The 20,041-nt window shown below is 38.2% G+C and overlaps 1 protein-coding gene across 4 annotated transcripts in view; it reads left to right on the top strand.

Annotated features, from left to right (window-relative positions):
• ORC5 (origin recognition complex subunit 5) overlaps positions 1-19,579 on the top strand; it is a 92,345-nt gene extending 72,766 nt beyond the window's left edge. For 2 of the 4 annotated variants that reach the window (XM_047694830.1, XM_047694831.1), the window contains one exon: positions 19,032-19,579. Coding sequence is in view for 2 of the 4 variants with exons in the window: in XM_047694831.1 (XP_047550787.1) it covers positions 19,032-19,046 (15 nt within the window). In the remaining 2 variants the exon portion in view is untranslated. Of the gene's footprint in view, positions 1-8,914; positions 9,028-19,031 lie in introns of those variants that run through there. The other 2 variants (XM_047694828.1, XM_047694829.1) reach the window with 2 other exon arrangements.
• Positions 19,580-20,041: the final 462 nt, after the last annotated feature.

Raw genomic sequence — 20,041 nt, forward strand, 5'->3', positions numbered from 1 at the left:
TTTCCATAGTTTGGCTATTGTAGACATGGCTGCTATAAACATTTGGGTGCACGTGCCCCTTCGGATCACTACGTTTGTATCTTTAGGGTAAATACCCAGCAGTGCAATTGCTGGGTCATAGGGTAGTTCTATTTTCAACATTTTGAGGAAGCTCCATGCTGTTTTCCAGAGTGGTTGCACCAGCTTGCATTCCCACCAACAGTGTAGGAGGGTTCCCCTTTCTCCGCATCCTCGCCAGCATCTGTCATTTCCTGACTTGTTAATTTTAGCCATTCTGACTGGTGTGAGGTGATATCTCATGGTGGTTTTGATTTGTATTTCCCTGATGCCGAGTGATGTGGAGCACTTTTTCATGTGTCTGTTGGCCATCTGGATGTCTTCTTTGCAGAAATGTCTGTTCATGTCCTCTGCCCATTTCTTGATTGGATTATTTGTTCTTTGGGTGTTGAGTTTGCTAAGTTCTTTATAGATTTTGGACACTAGCCCTTTATCTGATATGTCGTTTGCAAATATCTTCTCCCATTCTGTCAGTTGTCTTTTGGTTTTGTTTACTGTTTCCTTTGCTGTGCAAAAGCTTTTGATCTTGATAAAATCCCAATAGTTCATTTTTGCCCTTGCTTCCCTTGCCTTTGGCGATGTTCCTAGGAAGATGTTGCTGCGGCTGAGGTCGAAGAGGTTGCTGCCTGTGTTCTCCTCGAGGATTTTGATGGATTCCTTTCTCACATTGAGATCCTTCATCCATTTTGAGTCTATTTTCGTGTGTGGTGTAAGGAAATGATCCAATTTCATTTTTCTGCATGTGGCTGTCCAATTTTCCCAACACCATTTATTGAAGAGGCTGTCTTTTTTCCATTGGACATTCTTTCCTGCTTTGTCGAAGATGAGTTGACCATAGAGTTGAGGGTCCATTTCTGGGCTCTCTATTCTGTTCCATTGATCTATGTGTCTGTTTTTGTGCCAGTACCATGCTGTCTTGATGATGACAGCTTTGTAATAGAGCTTGAAGTCCGGAATTGTGATGCCACCAACTTTGGCTTTCTTTTTCAATATTGCTTTGGCTATTCGAGGTCTTTTCTGGTTCCATATAAATTTTAGGATTATTTGTTCCATTTCTTTGAAAAAAATGGATGGTACTGTGATAGGAATTGCATTAAATGTGTAGATTGCTTTAGGTAGCATAGACATTTTCACAATATTTATTCTTCCAATCCAGGAGCATGGAACATTTTTCCATTTCTTTGTGTCTTCCTCAATTTCTTTCATGAGTACTTTATAGTTTTCTGAGTATAGATTCTTAGTCTCTTTGGTTAGGTTTATTCCTAGGTATCTTATGGTTTTGGGTGCAATTGTAAATGGGATGGACTCCTTAATTTCTCTTTCTTCTGTCTTGTTGTTGGTGTAGAGAAATGCAACTGATTTCTGTGCATTGATTTTATATCCTGACACTTTACTGAATTCCTGTACAAGTTCTAGCAGTTTTGGAGTGGAGTCTTTTGGGTTTTCCACATAGAGTATCATATCATCTGCGAAGAGTGATAGTTTGACTTCTTCTTTGCCGATTTGGATGCCTTTAATTTCCTTTTGTTGTCTGATTGCTGAGGCTAGGACTTCTAGTACTATGTTGAATAGCAGTGGTGATAACGGACATCCCTGCCGTGTTCCTGACCTTAGCGGAAAAGCTTTCAGTTTTTCTCCATTGAGAATGATATTTGCGGTGGGTTTTTCATAGATGGCTTTGATAATATTGAGGTATGTGCCGTCTATCCCTACACTTTGAAGAGTTTTGATCAGGAAGGGATGCTGTACTTTGTCAAATGCTTTCTCAGCATCTATGGAGAGTATCATATGGTTCTTGTTCTTTCTTTTATTAATGTGCTGTATCACATTGATTGATTTGCGGATGTTGAACCAACCTTGCAGCCCTGGAATAAATCCCTCTTGGTCGTGGTGAATAATCCTTTTAATGTACTGTTGAATCCTATTGGCTAGTATTTTGGTGAGAATTTTTGCATCTGTGTTCATCAAGGATATTGGTCTGTAGTTCTCTTTTTTGTTGGGATCCTTGTCTGGTTTTGGGATCAAGGTGATGTTGGCCTCATAAAATGAGTTTGGAAGTTTTCCTTCTATTTCTATTTTTTGGAACAGTTTCAGGAGAATAGGAATTAGTTCTTCTTTAAATGTTTGGTAGAATTCCCCCGGGAAGCCGTCTGGCCCTGGGCTTTTGTTTGTTTGGAGATTTTTGATGACTGTTTCAATCTCCTTACTGCTTATGGGTCTGTTCAGGCTTTCTATTTCTTCCTGGTTCAGTTGTGGTAGTTTATATGTCTCTAGGAATGCATCCATTTCTTCCAGATTGTCAAATTTGTTGGCGTAGAGTTGCTCATAGTATGTTCTTATAATTGTCTGTATTTCTTTGGTGTTCGTTGTGATCTCTCCTCTTTCATTCATGATTTTATTTATTTGGGTCCTCTCTCTTTTCTTTTTGATAAGTCTGGCCAGGGGTTTATCAATCTTATTAATTCTTTCAAAGAACCAGCTCCTCATTTCGTTGATCTGTTCTATTGTTTTTTTGGTTTCTATTTCATTGATATCTGCTCTGATCTTTATGATTTCTCTTCTCCTGCTGGGTTTAGGGTTTCTTTCTTGTTCTTTCTCCAGCTCCTTTAGGTGTAGGGTTAGGTTGTGTACCTGAGACCCTTCTTGTTTCTTGAGAAAGGCTTGTACCGCTATATATTTTCCTCTCAGGACTGCCTTTGTTGTGTCCCACAGATTCTGAACCGTTGTGTTTTCATTTGTTTCATTTGTTTCCATGAATTTTTTCAATTCTTCTTTAATTTCCTGGTTGACCCATTCATTCTTTAGAAGGATGCTGTTTAGTCTCCATGTATTTGGGTTCTTTCCAAATTTCCTCTTGTTATTGAGTTCTAGCTTTAGAGCATTGTGGTCTGAAAATATGCATGGAATGATCCCAATCTTTTGATACCGGTTGAGACTTGATTTAGAACCAAGAATGTGATCTATTCTGGAGAATGTTCCATGTGCACTAGAGAAGAATGTGTATTCTGTTGCTTTGGGATGAAATGTTCTGAATAGATCTGTGATGTCCATCTGGTCCAGTGTGTCATTTAAGGCCTTGATTTCCTTGTTGATCTTTTGCTTGGATGATCTGTCCATTTCAGTGAGGGGAGTGTTAAAATCCCCTACTATTATTGTATTCTTGTCGATGTGTTTCTTTGATTTTGTTATTAATTGGTTTATATAGTTGGCTGCTCCCACGTTAGGGGCATAGATATTTAAAATTGTTAGATCTTCTTGTTGGACAGTTCCTTTGAGTATGATATAGTGTCCTTCCTCATCTCTTATTATAGTCTTTGGCTTAAAATCTAATTGATCTGATATAAGGATTGCCACTCCTGCTTTCTTCTGATGTCCATTAGCATGGTAAATTCTTTTCCACCCCCTCACTTTAAACCTGGAGGTGTCTTCGGGTTTAAGATGAGTTTCTTGTAGGCAACATATAGACGGGTTTTGTTTTTTTATCCATTCTGATACCCTGTGTCTTTTGATTGGGGCATTTAGCCCATTAACATTCAGGGTAAGTATTGAGAGATATGAATTTAGTGCCATTGTATTGCCTGTAAGGTGACTGTTATTGTATATTGTCTCTGTTCCTTTCTGATCTACTACTTTTAGGGTCTCTCTTTGCTTAGAGGACCCCTTTCAATATTTCCTGTAGAGCTGGTTTGGTATTTGCAAATTCTTTCAGTTTTTGTTTGTCCTGGAAGCTTTTAATCTCTCCTTCTATTTTCAATGATAGCCTAGCTGGATATAGTATTCTTGATTGCATGTTTTTCTCATTTAGTACTCTGAATATATCATGCCAGCTCTTTCTGGCCTGCCAGGTCTCTGTGGATAAGTCTGCTGCCAATCTAATATTTTTACCATTGTACGTTACAGACTTCTTTTCCCGGGCTGCTTTCAGGATCTTCTCTTTTTCACTAAGACCTGTCAATTTTACTATTAGGTGACGGGGTGTGGACCTATTCTTATTGATTTTGAGGGGGGTTCTCTGAACCTCCTAGATTTTGATGCTTGTTCCCTTTGCCATATTGGGGAAATTCTCTCCAATAATTCTCTCCAATATACCTTCTGCTCCCCTCTCTGTTTCCTCTTCTTCTGGAATCCCAATTATTCTAATGTTGTTTCGTCTTATGGTGTCACTTATCTCTCGAATTCTCCCCTCGTGGTTCAGTAGCTGTTTGTCCCTCTTTTGCTCAGCTTCTTTATTCTCTGTCATTTGGTCTTCTATATCGCTAATTCTTTCTTCTGCCTCATTTATCCTAGCAGTGAGAGCCTCCATTTTTGATTGCACCTCATTAATAGCTTTTTTGATTTCAACTTGGTTAGATTTTAGTTCTTTTATTTCTCCAGAAAGGGCTTTTATCTCTCCCGAGAGGGTTGCTTTAATATCTTCCATGCCTTTTTCAAGCCCGGCTAGAACCTTGAGAATCGTCATTCTGAACTCTATATCTGACATATTACCAATGTCTGTATTGATTAGGTCCCTAGCCTTTGGTACTGCCTCTTGTTCTTTTTTTTGTTGTGAATTTTTCCGCCTTGTCATTTTGTCCAGATAAGAGCTTATGAAGGAACAAGTAAAATACTAAAAGGGTGGCAACAACCCCAGGAAAATATGCTTTAGCCAAATCAGAAGAGATCCCAAATTGTGAGGGGGGAGAAAGGGGATAAAAACGGGTTCAAAAAGGAAAAAAAAAAAAAAAAAAAAAGAAACTATTTAAAAAAAATAAAGAAAAAGAAAAAGAAAAAATATAAAAAGAGGAAAAAAATATATATATATTAGATAAACTATTTAAAAAACGTTAAAAAAGAAAACGGTAAAAGTTAAAAAAATTTAGCAGAAGAAGAGAAAAAGAAAAAAAAATTGAAAAAGAAAAAAAAATTAACTGCAACGCTAAAAAATCATGGGGAGAAAGCCATGAGTTCCGTGCTTTGCTTTCTTCTCCTCTGGAATTCCGCCGCTCTCCTTGGTATTGAAACTGCACTCCTTGGTAGGTGAACTTGGTCCTGGCTGGGTTTCCCGTTGATCTTCTGGGGGAGGGGCCTGTTGTAGTGATTCTTAAGCGTCTTTGCCCCAGGCGGAGTTGCACCGCCCTTACCCGGGGCCGGGCTGAGTAATCCGCTCGGGTTTGCTTTCGGGAGCTTTTGTTCCCTGAGCGCTTTCCGTAGAGTTCCGGAGGACGGGAATGAAGATGGCGGCCTCCCGGTCTCCGGCCCGGAGGAGCGGAGAGCCCGGGGCCCCACTCCTCAGTGCGCCCTCAGAGAACAGCGCCCAATGACTCCCGTCACCCTGGCCTCCGGCCGCGCTCCGAGCTGACCGAGCCTGCGACCGGTTCAAGGCAACCCTGAGCTGAGAGTCACTCCTCGGCTCTGTCTCTGTAGCCGGCTTCCCCGTTCTAATACCGGTAAGCTCTGCGACACTCAGACACCCCCGATCCTTCTGCGACCCTGCGGGACCTGAGGCTGCGCTGACCCCACCTGGGCTTCACCCCAGTTAAGCCTCTGGAGCGATGTCCCTCAGCGGAACAGACTTTTAAAAGTCCTGATTTTGCTCCGTTGCTCCGCCGCTCGCCGGGAGCCGGCCCCTCCCCCCGCCGTCTATCTTCCTGTCGCTTTGGATTCACTTTTCTGCCAGTCCTACCTTTCAGATAGTGGTTGATTTTGTTTCTAGAATTGCTGTTCTTCTTCTCTTCAATCTCCCGTTGGATTTGTAGGTGTTTGCAATCTTTAGATAAGCTATTTAGCTGATCTCCCGCTACCCGAAGTAGTCTCAGCCTGCTACTTCCCCGCCATCTTGACTCCTCTGAACGTTACCTTTTTTACAGATCATCCCCATTCGTTCAACACATACTGTTTTTCAGGCAAGTGTCTAATATGCCTCTTTAGATGTTAGCTCTCATAGCTGTGATCACAGTTTCATTAGGATTTTCAAAAGTTTTGAGTTGTAGTTAGGAAAGTTAAATCCTAGCCAATTGAGTTTCTGGCACTGTCCCATCATTATCACTTCAGGTAAGTCAGTGAGCATCTTGATTTCCACATTGGTTAAATTAATTATCTGTATCTAGCAATTTTCTAATAGAGGGGCTGGCAGACTTTTTCAGTAAAGAGCCCCATTGTAATATTATAGGTTTTACAGGCAGGAGGCAAAATGGAAGGTATATTATATAGGTACTTACGTAAGTAAGAGAGAAGACTCTTATCTCCAACCTTTTTGCCTCGTGTGAGGTCATCACATTCTGTGGGCATGTTTTGTGCTCTGTTGCCATCAGCTGGAGACATTTTGGGGACAAAGAAGGAAGGGGCCCGGCAGGGTGACTGCCGTGGTCAGTTTCACTCTTTGTCACAGTGACATTCAGGTTTCTGTGCATTCTTCTTTCCTCCTGGACAACTCAGCTGTCCCAACAAATTTCAAAGGATTGCCAGTATACAGACCACACTCTGACTTCTAGCAACTCCCTCCCCACCGCCCCTCCCCCCCCAGAAATCTCCAAATTTAAATCTCCAAATTTAAAAATTCCATGAGTTGGAAATTAAAGAATTCTAAAATAGCTTAGGGGCCAAAGAAGAAATCAAAACAGAAATTAGAACTGGACTAAGTAACTACTTCCGAGATAGAAGAGCAAATGATAGAATGGAAAGGTACTATAATTCAGTTCAGTAAAAGGCAAAAAAGAAGGGCACCTTAGTGGCTCAGTTGGTTGAGCATCTAGTTTTGGATCGTGGCTCAGGTGATGATCTTGGGGTCCTGGGATTGAGCCCAGCTTCAGGCTCTGAGCTCAGCACAGAGTCCACTTGGAGATTCTCTCTCTCTGCCCCTCCCTCCATTCATGTGCACACACATGCACTGTCTCTCTTTCTCTTTCTGTCTCAAATAAATCTTTTTCAAAAAGGTAAGAAAGACACATAAAGAAAAACAGAGAGGTTGACATATGATAGAAATAAAATTTTAAAATATCATTGTAATAAAAGCAAGTAGAGCATATAGTCTAACTTAAAAGGTAAAGATTGTCAGACTGGCATGTATACATGTTGTGTACATGAGAACTGTCTAAAGCTAAGAAAATAAGATGTTGAAAAAGGAAAAAGATTATCACTTAAGAGATTGTTGATACAGGTATATTAATATTAGAAAAAATACACTGTAAGGCAAAGGCGTTACTGAAGAAAGCAATCATTGGATAGTAATGACAAGGTTTAATTTATCAGCAAAATAGTGGTTTTTAAGTGCATGCGCTTAATAACAGGTTCAAAAATATAAAGCAAAACCTAACAACTACAAAAAGAAAAGGACAGACTCCTCATAATGGGAGAATTTTAATGCCTTTTGTCAATTTTGATAGATGAAAGATAAAAACTGGAGATTGTAAGATTTCAACCCTACAAATAAGCTTGTTCTAATAGACCTGTATAACAGTGTACAACAGCTACAGAATGCTTAACTCTTTTCAACACACACATCTATAAAAAACGTTTCAAGGCATAACCTAATTTGTGATATTGAGTTAGAAATTAAAGTCTTAGCTTTTTAAATGCAGAGCTTCATATTTTGATGTATTAACACAAAATGTTTTTCTAATTAGCAAAAATGCTTCGTATTTGCTAAATATAGAATTTTCTGTATATAAAATACTGTGAAATCTACCATCTGTTCATTTTTTAATTTGTTAATAAAATAATGACAGCTGACTGAACACTGCATAACACTTTTAATGGGAGACAGAATGGAGTCTGTGTAGTGTATTAGGATGAGCAGGGACTCTAGATTTGAAATCTTGCTAAGCCACCTACCAGCTCTAGGATCTGGAGAAAGTTATTTAACACCTTTAAGGGTTATCTATAAAGTGAGTGTAATAATGTCCACCTTCTAAGGTTTTGAGGAATAAATGAGATACTCTATTGAGTACTTGGTACCAAGCAAATCATTACTGCTATTATTGTTTTTAATCACTTACCTAATGTTTATTGAGCATCTGCGAAGTATTTGTCTCAAATTGAGTATTTTTAATTCTTAAGACTTGTGATTAGGTATTACAGATTTAAAAACTCTTATCCCAAATACTGCCACAAAGCAAGTTTCCTTATCTTTTCTTGTTGCCATTGCTGACCTCTTCTGTTATCTAGCAGATGAGACTAAGAAATTGGCGGCGGGGGGAGCAGTGGGGCAAGCGGTGGGGCAAGATATTGGGAAAAGAGAATGGGCTGCTCAAAGAATTCCAGGTCTTGAATCAACTTTCTTTCTTGGATATTAGCATCCATAATATTTTTGTTGGGCTTATGAATGTGAAGTTATCTTGTATTTTGATTGGACCTACTAAAATACACTTTTAGTTTTGCCAGTATTGATCCTTTTGGTGTTTTCCTGACTACCCAATTGGTGATCAAGACTAAGCCCAGATCTGAAAGGTGTATTTATCTCTTATCTAACCAATTACCCAACTCTGAAAAAGGCCCACATCCACATTTTAACTGCTCAATTCTCAAGAGAGTACAGATTTGGTATTCTGAGGTGTCAAGATAGAGACTCCATAAAATTCTGAGTACAGAAGGAATGTGCTTTATTTGTAGTTTTTAAAAATTAGCAATCGTGTGAGTCATTAATGAAGCAGCAAAGCTGTCTCTAGTGGAATCCTTAAAGACTGATTGATAGGTTAACCAGAACTTTAAGCATATGGTACAAATTTATGTATGCCAATTTCAAAGTTATATTCTTTGTAGTTATTCTTGTGAATTCAGTTATGTATCTCTATCAAAGGAACTACATATAAAAATGTTTTAGAAATGAGGGTATCATGTAATCTCATCAAAACAGCTCATAAAAATGTTTTCTTATTGTTAGATTACCTCTCTAGTGACCCTTCAGCTATTAACCCTGGTTGGCCATGATGATCAGCTTGATGGACCAAAGTACAAATGCACAGTATCTCTAGATTTCATCAGAGCCATTGCTAGGTAAGCAGAGAATAATCGTTAATGTAAAATGTCTTGAATTATGTAAATGATATACTAAATATAAAAATTTATGTTCTTCCTAATGTAATGTCATTAGTCAGTTAAGCAAGAGAAGATCATTTAAATGCCAAGAATGAATAAGTTTCACTGTAGTATGAACCCTCTCATCAATTTACAAATGACATAAACAGGGAGAAGTAGCTAATATGTTAGATGGCAAAAACGAAGATTCTGAAAGACCTTAAAAGACTGGGATAATGGTCCCATGAAGCAAGGTAGGATTTAATGGACAGTTGACTACAAAAAACTCAAATGTCCTAAAACAAGGTGGGAGAGACCTGGCTTAAGTCCTAAGATTTTAATGCTCCTGGTGTCTCATTCAGGGGATATAATAGGTCTGCTCTGTGTTCCCATAGGCAGAACAAATCTGGTCTGCTGTTCTGTGCTTGGCATTTTAAAAGGGACATTGACAGATGGGCACATGCCAAGAAGGGGCAAGAGGAGAATGGTAGAATGAAGAATCATGTCACCTCCCTGACTGAGGGACAGGGTATGAGAGTTAAGTCCTAGGGAGGATACAGTAACCGTCTCAAGTATTTCAGGGGCTTTCATGTACAAAGTGGATGAGATTACTTCTGAGTAATTCTAGAACATTAGAAGTTCTAGGGAAAAAATTATGTCTGTTAAAATGAGAGCTATCTAAAATGTAATGAGTTTCCTCACAGAGAGGTCTACTTACTGTTATGAAAAATGTTCCAGCCATTTATATGAATAAATGACCTCATCTCATGGTTGCAGCTGGATAGCAGTCTGTTAGACCATGTAGTAGAAGAGGCAATGTGTGTGTAGAATAGTGGGTGGAACAAGACAGTCCGTAAGACAGTGCTTTCCCAACCCTTTTAAATAACGAAGACTCAATTTTAATATTCTTCAAAATTAATACTGAAAATATTTACATGTATTTCCAAATTATAAGCATGAAACATTATTTATTCAGGCTAAAAATAGTGCTTGACATGTTATGGATTTGCAGATCTCTTCAAATTGAAGTTGATAGCTTCCTAACATTCTAAAGTCCACAGGTTGGTGTCCTCTGCCCTGATGTCTCCTTTGCAGAGGAAAAGGTTCTGTGATACTATGATGGAGGTATTTGAGATATTTTGATGCCATGTAGACTCTAAAACTTGAAATGAGGGTTTTAAAATGTGTTGTCATGGCAAAACTGGGCAAACTTTTACCCAGAAGTTGAACAGAAACTTGGGGTGTATTCAGTGTGACCGTAAGGCAGTACCTTTGTTTTTCTAAACAATGATTTTAAAAACTCTGTATGCACAAGCCTCTGTTGAAGACATAACTTTTGAATGAAGGGTATTTATTTCAGGGATTTTGTCTGAATGTTGGGTTGTGCCCCAACATAAACATGTACAAGATAGAGGCTTATGAATCCCCAGATGATGAATATACAGTGAACAAAACAGGAACTTGATTCGTAGCATCAGTGATACTAAACACACCCAGAGAAGTGTGCTTCCATTGACCACCTAAGAAGGGAGCAGGACTTACAGACCTGGGATCCTGTCATAGAACCTGGGATCTCTGTAACTTGCTTTGTTACTTTATTTTCTCTTCTTTGCCTTCCTTGGGCAGTGTCCAAAGAATAACCACCTCCCTCCTCCCACATATTCCCTCTTCCACTTCCTCATCCCCATGATATTTTGTGTTCTTTTTCTGCTCATAAAACCTTCCATTCTTTCTTTCTCTCCCTCCCATATCCTGCTGTCTTCTAATATTCCTTGTTGCCTTAATGAAAGCCTGATTCTTACGTGGGGATACTCCTTCCCCTGGAGTTACCTCTAATGGTAGCTACTTATTTTCTCATGCACTAAGCTCTCATGGTTGGGTGCTCCTTAAGTGCCACCCTTCTTTCTTGTCGCCACTTCCAGATTGCCACTGCCCCCAAGTTATTGTACAAATGTGGACTTCTTTGGGCCTTGTGCAGTCTGGCTCTGTTTCTACATTTTCCTTATACTTGATTATCTTCTACCAACCTCCCACCCATCCCACCTCATGTATTGAAGAATAGAGCACATGGTTCACAGCATTCTTTTTAACCTAGATTCTTGACTCTTTTCCAGTTTACTCTGTTCAGCATTCACCTGTTTTACAGAACGAAATTGTAACCATCAGTTGAGAACTCCTTCAGTTACCTACATTGGTGTTCATCTTCTCTCTTTACTTTTTCAGTAGATCGGGGGGGGGGGGGGGTCTCTCTCTTCCACCTGTGATCTGAATTTTATCTCCTCCATCTTCCCCAGAAGGTTTTTGAAATGTTCTCAGGCTGTTTGTCTTCTCAGTGGCATCTAACACTGATGATCACTCTCCTTAAAATGCTTTTTCTTAAAGCCCATGATTCCAGTCTTCTGATTTTCCCCTTTATTCTTTAGCTATTTTTTCTAAGGTTGTTTGGCCAGTTTTTCCTTTCCACCTGACCTTTAAATGTAGCTGGTCCTTGAGACCTGGCTCTTTTCTCTGTTCCTATTGTACTTCTTCCCTAGGCAGTTTTAGCTATACCCATGACTTAAACAACCATCTCCATATTAATAACTCCTCAGTTTTTAAAGGCCAGACCTTTAATTCTAATATTCTTGACCTTTGGATGTTTTTCAGCTAAATCAATACATTTCCAAAACTGAACTCTGGAATTCTAACCTCGACTTCTGCCTGCTAACAAAAATATAATGATTCAGCTTTCCTCTCCTGTTGCCTATTTCAGTGGTTAACACTGCAGTCTGCCACGTCGTACAGGCCTCAGACCTGGGAGTCATTCTTCACATTTCTCTCTCCCACACTTGCAGTGTCCAAGCATTAGTCCTGTTGACTACAAAGTCCCTCCTGTAGATCTCAGATTCATTCACTTTTTACTTTTACTTTGTACTGTTACCTCTCTAGACCAGGCCACCACCATCTCTTCTCTAGTAGCCTCCTGACTTGTCTTCTGTCCGCTCTTACCCTTTGTAACTTGTCCACACTACAGCCAGAATGATCTTATACAAATTTAATGGCACCCTCCTACTTAAAAGTCTGCAATATATCTTTCTGAGTTAGTGTTTCTGTTTTTTGGGGTACATACAGAATAGTGAAATTACTGGATCATACGGTATTTCTATTTTTAATTTTTTGAGGCACCTCTGTACTGTTTTCCATAGGGGCTGTACCAACTTATATTCCCACCAGCAGTACACGATGGTTCTCTTTTCTCCCCATCCTCACCAACACTTGTTATTTCTTGTATTTTTGATACTAGCCATTCTGACTGGTTTGAGGAGATAATCTCATTGTGGTTTTAATGTGCATTTCTCTGATGATTCAATGATGATGACAGAGCATCTTTTCTTTGCAGAAGTGTCTCTTCATGTCCTCTGTTAATTTTTAAATTTCTTTTAATCCTCTTTTTTAATTGGATTGGATTTTTTTTGTGTGTGTAATGTTGAGTGGTATAGGTTCTTTATATATTTGGATATTAACTCCTTATGAAAAAAAGCCCCCACTAATTTGAAAAGATATATGCACCTCTATTGCAGCATTATTTTCAATAGCCAAGATATGGAAGGAACCCACATGTCTTTTGGTAGATGAATGGATAAAGATGCGGTACATATATGCAATGGACTATTACTCAGTCATATAAAAGGGATGAGATCTTGCTATTTGCAACAAGGTGGGAGGATCTAGAAGATACCATGCTAAGGGAAGTAAGTCAGGCTGAGAAAGACAAATCCCATATGATTTCACTTATATGTAGAATCTAAAAAACAAATTCTTTAAATGCAGACAACAAATTCGTGGTTGCCAGAGGAGAAATAGGTGGGGAGATAGGTGAAATAGATAAAGGGGATTAAAAAGTACAAACTTCCAGTTACAAAATAAATAATTCATGGAGATGAAAAATACAGAATAAGAAATGTAGTCAGTAAGATTGGGTTAATGTTGTTTGGTGACAGATGGTGACTACACTTATTGTGTGAGCCCTGACTAGTGTATAGAATTGTGGAATCGATATGTTGATGTTTTGCTCCTGAAAATAATATAAATATTATACGTCCATTATATGCCCCCCCCCCAAAAAAAAAGGCTTTAGTAGTTTCCTATGACTCTTGGGATTAAAAAAAAACAAAAATCTTTAATGTAGCTTACAAGGCCCCAGTGATCTGGCCTCTGCCATATCATTATGTTGCCCAGCCACATCTGGTACACACACTGCTTCCCTAGGTATTTGCATTTTAACTTGCTGGCTGTTTTTATTTCTTCATATTCACCATTCTGCTTCCCATCTTTGTAAATGCAGCACTTTCCATCACCTCCTCTCCTTTATCTAGCTAACCACCGCATAACCTATACATTTCAATTTAAATGAAAAAGAAGCATTCCTAAACATACCATGATCACCATCATCCCCCCACTCTAATCACAGTATACAGGTATACAAGTATACAGGTCTCATTGTTATCCTCTGATACTTATCATAGTTTTAATTACTTAATAATTAGAGTTCATCTTTCTGCAGTGAAGTCTGTGAAGCTCAAAACAGAGACTGTATTTGTGCCAATTAGTGCCTTAACTAAACTTAAACAATGCTTTAAACTTAGTATATGCTAAATATATAAATAGTTCATGTTTTCCTATAGCGATTAGCAGTAAAACTTCAGATGACGGGGAACCATTGTGAGCTTGTCTTTTGGGGAAGCAACAAGAAGGGAGCTAAGGAGACAGAGTTTCATTCCAAATAAAGGTGTGGTGGAGATAAGAGATTGCAAGGATACTTAGCAAAGAAGAGGTAGGTATGTCTAGTTCCAGACTCCTGTGGTAGAGAATGAATGATCAGACCACAGGACACAGCCTAAACGTCCAAAACAGGAGAATGGATCAATAATTTATTGTACATTCTAATTTAAAAAAACGCTACACAGTTATTAAAAATCATACTTTGGAAGGATAAAAAGAGAAAAATACTTGTGATACAGGCTTAAGTGGGTTAAGCAGTTATATATGGAGGTACATACACAAGAAAAGTAGGAAAACCTCAGGGAGGGGAGTGATGGTCAAAACTGGCAAACTGATGCCCAGAAATCCGAGTCCACCTGATTTAATGATGAAACGGTCATTTGTAGGGGCGCCTGGGTGGCTCAGTCAGTTAAGCATCTGCCCTGGGCTCAGGTCATGATCTCAGGATTCTGGGATCGAGCCCCACATCGGGATCTGTGCTCAGCAGGGAGCCTGCTTCCTCCTCTCTCTCTGCCTGCCTCTCTGCCTACTTGTGATCTCTTTCTGTCAAATAAATAAATAAAATCTTAAAAAAAAATGAAAAACAATCATTTGTAACTTTATCAGGAATACTTACAGGAATATAGTGGTTTAGAAGTCAGATTATAGCATATTTAAATAGTATTTATAAGAAAATTGATGCAGCAGATAGAATGTTTCTAATTCATTTGTTCACTTAATATTTGTTGTGTTGCCCATTATGATCACTGTGCTAGGCTTTGGGAATATAGCAACAAGTAGAACAGATTTATATCCTATCCTCATGAGCCTGTATTCTAGGATTCTTTTTGCTGTGAAAAGGAAGAGAGGATTGTTACCTACTAAAGGGGTCGTGGAGCTATGGTAGGGTTATTATTATTTAAAAGTTTGAACATATTTAAATGCTGATGGGAAAGGGGTGATAGAGGAGAATTAATGATACAGAGGACAGAGATATTAAAGTCTGAAATGATATATCAACATGGGATTTTAGAAACATGAGTGAAAGAAATAGCCCTGGATGAAAGAGGAGGCTCTTTTTGCATTATAACATGAGGAAAAAGTGGATTCAGATGGAGCTGAGTTTGGAAGTTTGGTGGCAATAAGTCAAGGGAATTCTGATGTCTTCTATTTTGCCTCTAAATGGCGAGACAAAGGGGCACCTGGGTGGCTCAGTCAGTTAAGCATTTGCCTTCGGCTCAGGTCATGATCCCCGGGTTCTGGGATCAAGCCCCACATTGGGGTCCTTGTTTGGTGGGAAGCCTGCTTCTCCCTCTCCCTCTGCCTGCCACTCCCCCTTCTTGTGATCTCTCTCTTTCTGTGTCAAATAAATAAATAACATATTTAAAAAAAAATAAACGGAGAAGCAAAACTGAGAATAAGGACAGAAGCAATAGCAGTTCGAGAGGAATATGGGTATTCGAAATAACTGCTGTGGGGAATAGAAGAAGGTGCCATCAGGAGAAGGAACTTGCTGGGAGTACTGAGGGCCCATTTAAAAATCCTGACCTTGAATTTACAGTGACACCAATCTGTGGAACTTAAGATCTTCTATAATAGCATTCCATGTGGTAAGTACTGGGACAGCAAAGGGATATTGTTGAAATCACTTAGGACTGAGGTTTTGCCAGGTAAATTTGGTGGATGCTAGCAAGTGAGTGCTTGAAGTGATGGACCATGGAGTCTAAGTTAGGAAGGGAAGGAAGGAAATAAAGCCAGCAGAGGGCCAGTAGTTCAGTGCCTAGCACATAATACTCAATAAGTATTTGTAGGTCACAAGTAAGTGAAGTGAGGGAGCTTGTGAACTGGTTATGTCAAGGTGTTTCAGGTAGCTTAGAGAAAGAGCTTGGGGATCAGAGGACAGCATGCCTGAATTTATGTTTTTAGAGGTAGATTATTTCGGAAAATGATCATGAGATAAAAAAGGCCATTGGAGTTAGGAAAGACACACATGCAATGAGGTCACTATGCAGAGTTTAGGATGGAGAGGAAGACCAAACTGGGTTGCGGCATGAATCAGTGACTAAGACATGGTGGCAGGGGGACACAAGGTGGTGAGTGGAATGAACCAAGTATCAGAGGAGCAGAGCTCTTTGCACCAGGACACCAACCCTACCCAAAGGACTACCTGGAATTTAATCATTAGAAAGAGCTGGAGAGGAGACAAGGTCCTTCAGGGGTAGCCAGATTACAGTTAAGCTCAGAAGAGAAAAAAGCATTCATGGAAGAGGTAAAGGACGTAGAGAAATTTAATGACCAAGGAACAGGGGAAAGGTTTGGACAGAGAAGCAGTGGGAGGCTTTAAAGGAAGCACAAAATATGGAGGTAGAATATGGGAGAAGAAAAATAATGAGAAACTTATTAAATAATTGTCCTTGGGTTGTTCTTAATGTGAATGGTAGTTTAAAGTTTCTTTCTTACACAGTCATTGCTAACATAAGAAGATTGCTTAAAGTTGTCTGGTTGCAAGTTGTCAGTGGAACCAAACTAAAAAATAACTCAAACTGCCCACAAAAGTAAAAGGAAATAAAGTAGTATCCTGTGAGAAAAAAAGTATTTCAGTGTAGTGAAGGAATTGATAAAGTGTAATCAAAGGATAAAAGCAAAATTAAATCTTAAATCTTTAGGCATTTCGTTTAACTAACTTGTATTAAAGTATTCTGAATTCTGATTTAAGAATTAATTACTCCTAGGCAAATTGTCACTGATATTATTTGTGTTTATCCTATTTTTTCTATATGCTTAGTTTAGAAAATGATTCATTTTAGTTCTAAGGATCTCCTATATTTTATAAAAACTATCCAAAACCTTAACATCATATTTATATAAATTTAATATGCATCTGAAGCCATGAAAAGCCAGAGAAAAGTACATACAAAGCACATAATTCTCTCTGTAGAAATTTAAAGTGTTGTTTACAGTAAATTGTTTTTCTCTGCATCCTATAAAGCAAAAAGTTATCTTTGGAATGTGTGACATAATTTTTGATGTTTTCCTTGTGGTTATTCTTTCAAATTCTTCCTTGTTTTAGAATAATATATGTGGGGAACAGTTGGCAAGTCACCTGTTTACATTGGGGGATGGAGGGATGATTAAGACATTCATACATCTTGGGCAGTAAATGTTTCTTAAAGGAATGATCTTATATATTCAATTCCTGAATAATTGTCTGTCTTGAAAAAAATCCAAAAATCTTAATGGTATCATTTAGTTTGCTTGAGTACTTTCTAGTGGCAAAGCAGAGAAAGGGAACATAGTGAAATTTTTATAGATTCTTTAAGTGTCTTATAAAAGAGTGTAGTGTTTTTCCATCAGTCCATTTGTTCTACCAAAGAAAACTTTATTGCAGAAACTACTAAAGTTACCCAACTAGACTGAGTAGAATAGAGGAGCCCCACCACTAACAAATCACAGTATTTCATTTGTTCGTGTTTTCTTCTGGTCCTAGTCCGTGATCCCGACGCTTTTCCTGTGCTGTCACTACTGAGTTGTAATTCTGTTCTTTTCCCTCCTTAGTATTGTAGGTGTGTCTTTGTATTGGTCATTTTGTATGACTGTCTCCCATTCTATCAAATAATAGCTTATAATCTTGTAGTTTTGGAATGTAAATGTTTTCATCTTAGCTGCTTCTAAATTTTTTTCCCCACACAATGTCAAAAAACCCCAAAGCCCAAAATAATAAAATTTAACATGAAGTCCACCTTATCTTGTTACTTTAGGTTTATAACCTTAAGACCCAAAGTTATGGTGGGTATATATCCCTGGAGAAACACACACATTGCCCTTCCCTTTCTGCCTGTGGTTAGAAATAGCTTCTTACATCCATTTCCTTCTAAGATCCTCTAAAAAAAGATCTTTTGGACCGTTATGATTTATGTTTTTTGGTAATTTTGTCCAACTGGAAGTTTGTACTTCTTATGATTTTGTTTTTAAAAAAAATGCCTTGTGGTACCTTGTTGCCAGTATTTTTGGGAGGTCCTAGAATTGAATGGAAGAAAAACATTAAAAGAGATGATGAGGTAATAACCACATATTTTATGTCTTTATGCTTGAGAATTTTATTTTAATACTTGTTTTCAGTTATTTTATTACTCTTAATGACAACAGGATTGTCTTGGAAGTGTTTTTATACACTTGGAAAGGTTTAGTATTCTTCAGAGGCAGTAAGGTATGAAACAGTAAGGTATTCTTTGATCCTACTTTAGGCACCACAATAGCTGGAGCATCTCACTGGAGCTATTTTTAAATGTGTTTTCATAAGCAGTATCCATAGTTCCCTCTTCCACATTTTAAACAATATTTGATATGTCAGTCATTTGCTTAGAAACTTTTTTAGAACGTGTATTACAAAATGATAGACAAAAACATTAATTGATGATGGTTTAATAAATAAGAGTGTGCAATTAGTGAATCTTTAAAAGACTGTTCTCCCATGGATGATTATTTTTGCAGAATTGAATACTTTAAGGCTTTAATTTTATACTTATCGCTAGATCATTATAACTAATTATTTTGACCATTTATTCAAATAATAAACCTCCAAGTCTGAATATTTATAGTGAAGAATGAGTTTGGAGAAAGAAGAATAATTATATGTCTCTGTCTCTCTGCTATTTTATTCTGCCTGCCATCAGAGTACAAAAATATACATCTACATCGTCTGTTTGTTGTATCGTATTCTTGGATCATACAGATTTAGTTACAATACACATACAGGTCACCCAGTGTTAGAAGACTGAAAAGAATGAAAGCTACAAACAAGGGCGGATGAGCTATGCATTATGTAATGATAAAACAGGTGTTTGGGAAGATAAACAGTGTTCAGAAGCAGAGAAGATTTAAATACTTCTGCATCTCTAATTACTTTACTCTGGTTATTAGACAAAAAAACAAATAGCTTTCAAATGAAATCTAAACTTTCTTTAGTATAATTGAAATACAGAATGTTGAATAGTTCTAACTTCGTTTCCTTTTTTTCAGAAAAGCAAACTTTATGCATGGGAGGAAAAACTTTTTAAAGAAACTTTGTTCCAAGTGACATTTTATAAAATTAATTCCATTCCTATTATGGTGCTTTTGATAGCACTATAGAATTGGTTAGCATTGGTTGCGAATTATTTTGCATGTGCTTCCCAGAACCACACATACAAAGCTGAGCAGTCTAGGGGTGAGGATGCTAACATATTATCTATTTTTGTTTATAGGACGGTGAACTTTGACATAATAAAATACTTGTATGATTTCTTGTGAAAACAAGCTTCAAAGCCATATGGACACTGTGACAATGACTAAGCCAAGCTGTGTTCATCCAACTACTTAGCTGGCCAGGGAGAGGAGTTCTTTGGCTCTATTGGATTTGTCCAGACAGGTGCTGGCCCAGCATGGAATCTGATGAAAATACTCTGATTGGTCTGGGTGGATGTGAGCAGAAGACTATTTACCAGGGACCCTGGAGTATTTGGAAGCAACGTGTTAATTATAAACAGCAGGGTTTGAGCACAATCTGTTCTACTCTTAATGATGTTATCTTAACACTGAAATTGCCTGAAACCCATTTACTTAGAACTACATTCTGCTCTGTGAACTATCCCCTGCGCTTTGAACGTGCCAGCAGCCCTTGTATATAAGCCCAGTCTTTTCACTTCCTCTCCACAGGAGCCTCTGCAGTTGCTTGCCAAAGCAGATTTTCCTAAGGCCACCGTTTTAAAAGATCATAGTTGCAAAATATAATAAATAGAAGTTGATTTTTTTTTTTTAAATCCAAGCTTGTGTATGCTTATTCCTCACCCTGATTTTCTCACAACCACAAGGTAGTTTGATCAGATATAGGCCAGCTTTCCATCTCTAAGCCTGCTTCGTATCTGCGGTATGCTCGCGTGTGCGGTTTTTCTGGTCACTCTGGCGATTAACCACCCAGCCTAGCTTTTTAATCTGCCTGATAGTTTTCTTTTCCTTTTTTAATCATTGGCCTTTAAGAGTTCCACAATAAAATGTTTTCCTATTATATCGGTTATGAACCTTGGGTCTGGTTTTCTTTTCATATTTTTGAAGAAGAGTTCCATTAGCAGTTGAGTACTAAAAAATTGTTCTAAGCAGATTTAAAGTGCTTAATTACAGAGCCTAGTTTACATGTCAGGGGCATTTTATTCTTTCATTCCTTTTTTGAAGAAAAATTCTCCCAACATACACTGCCAGGTAGGAAGCCTTTTCGTGT

This window comes from Lutra lutra, chromosome 11 (assembly GCF_902655055.1).
Source record: "Lutra lutra chromosome 11, mLutLut1.2, whole genome shotgun sequence".
NCBI classification, from domain to species: Eukaryota; Metazoa; Chordata; class Mammalia; order Carnivora; family Mustelidae; genus Lutra; species Lutra lutra.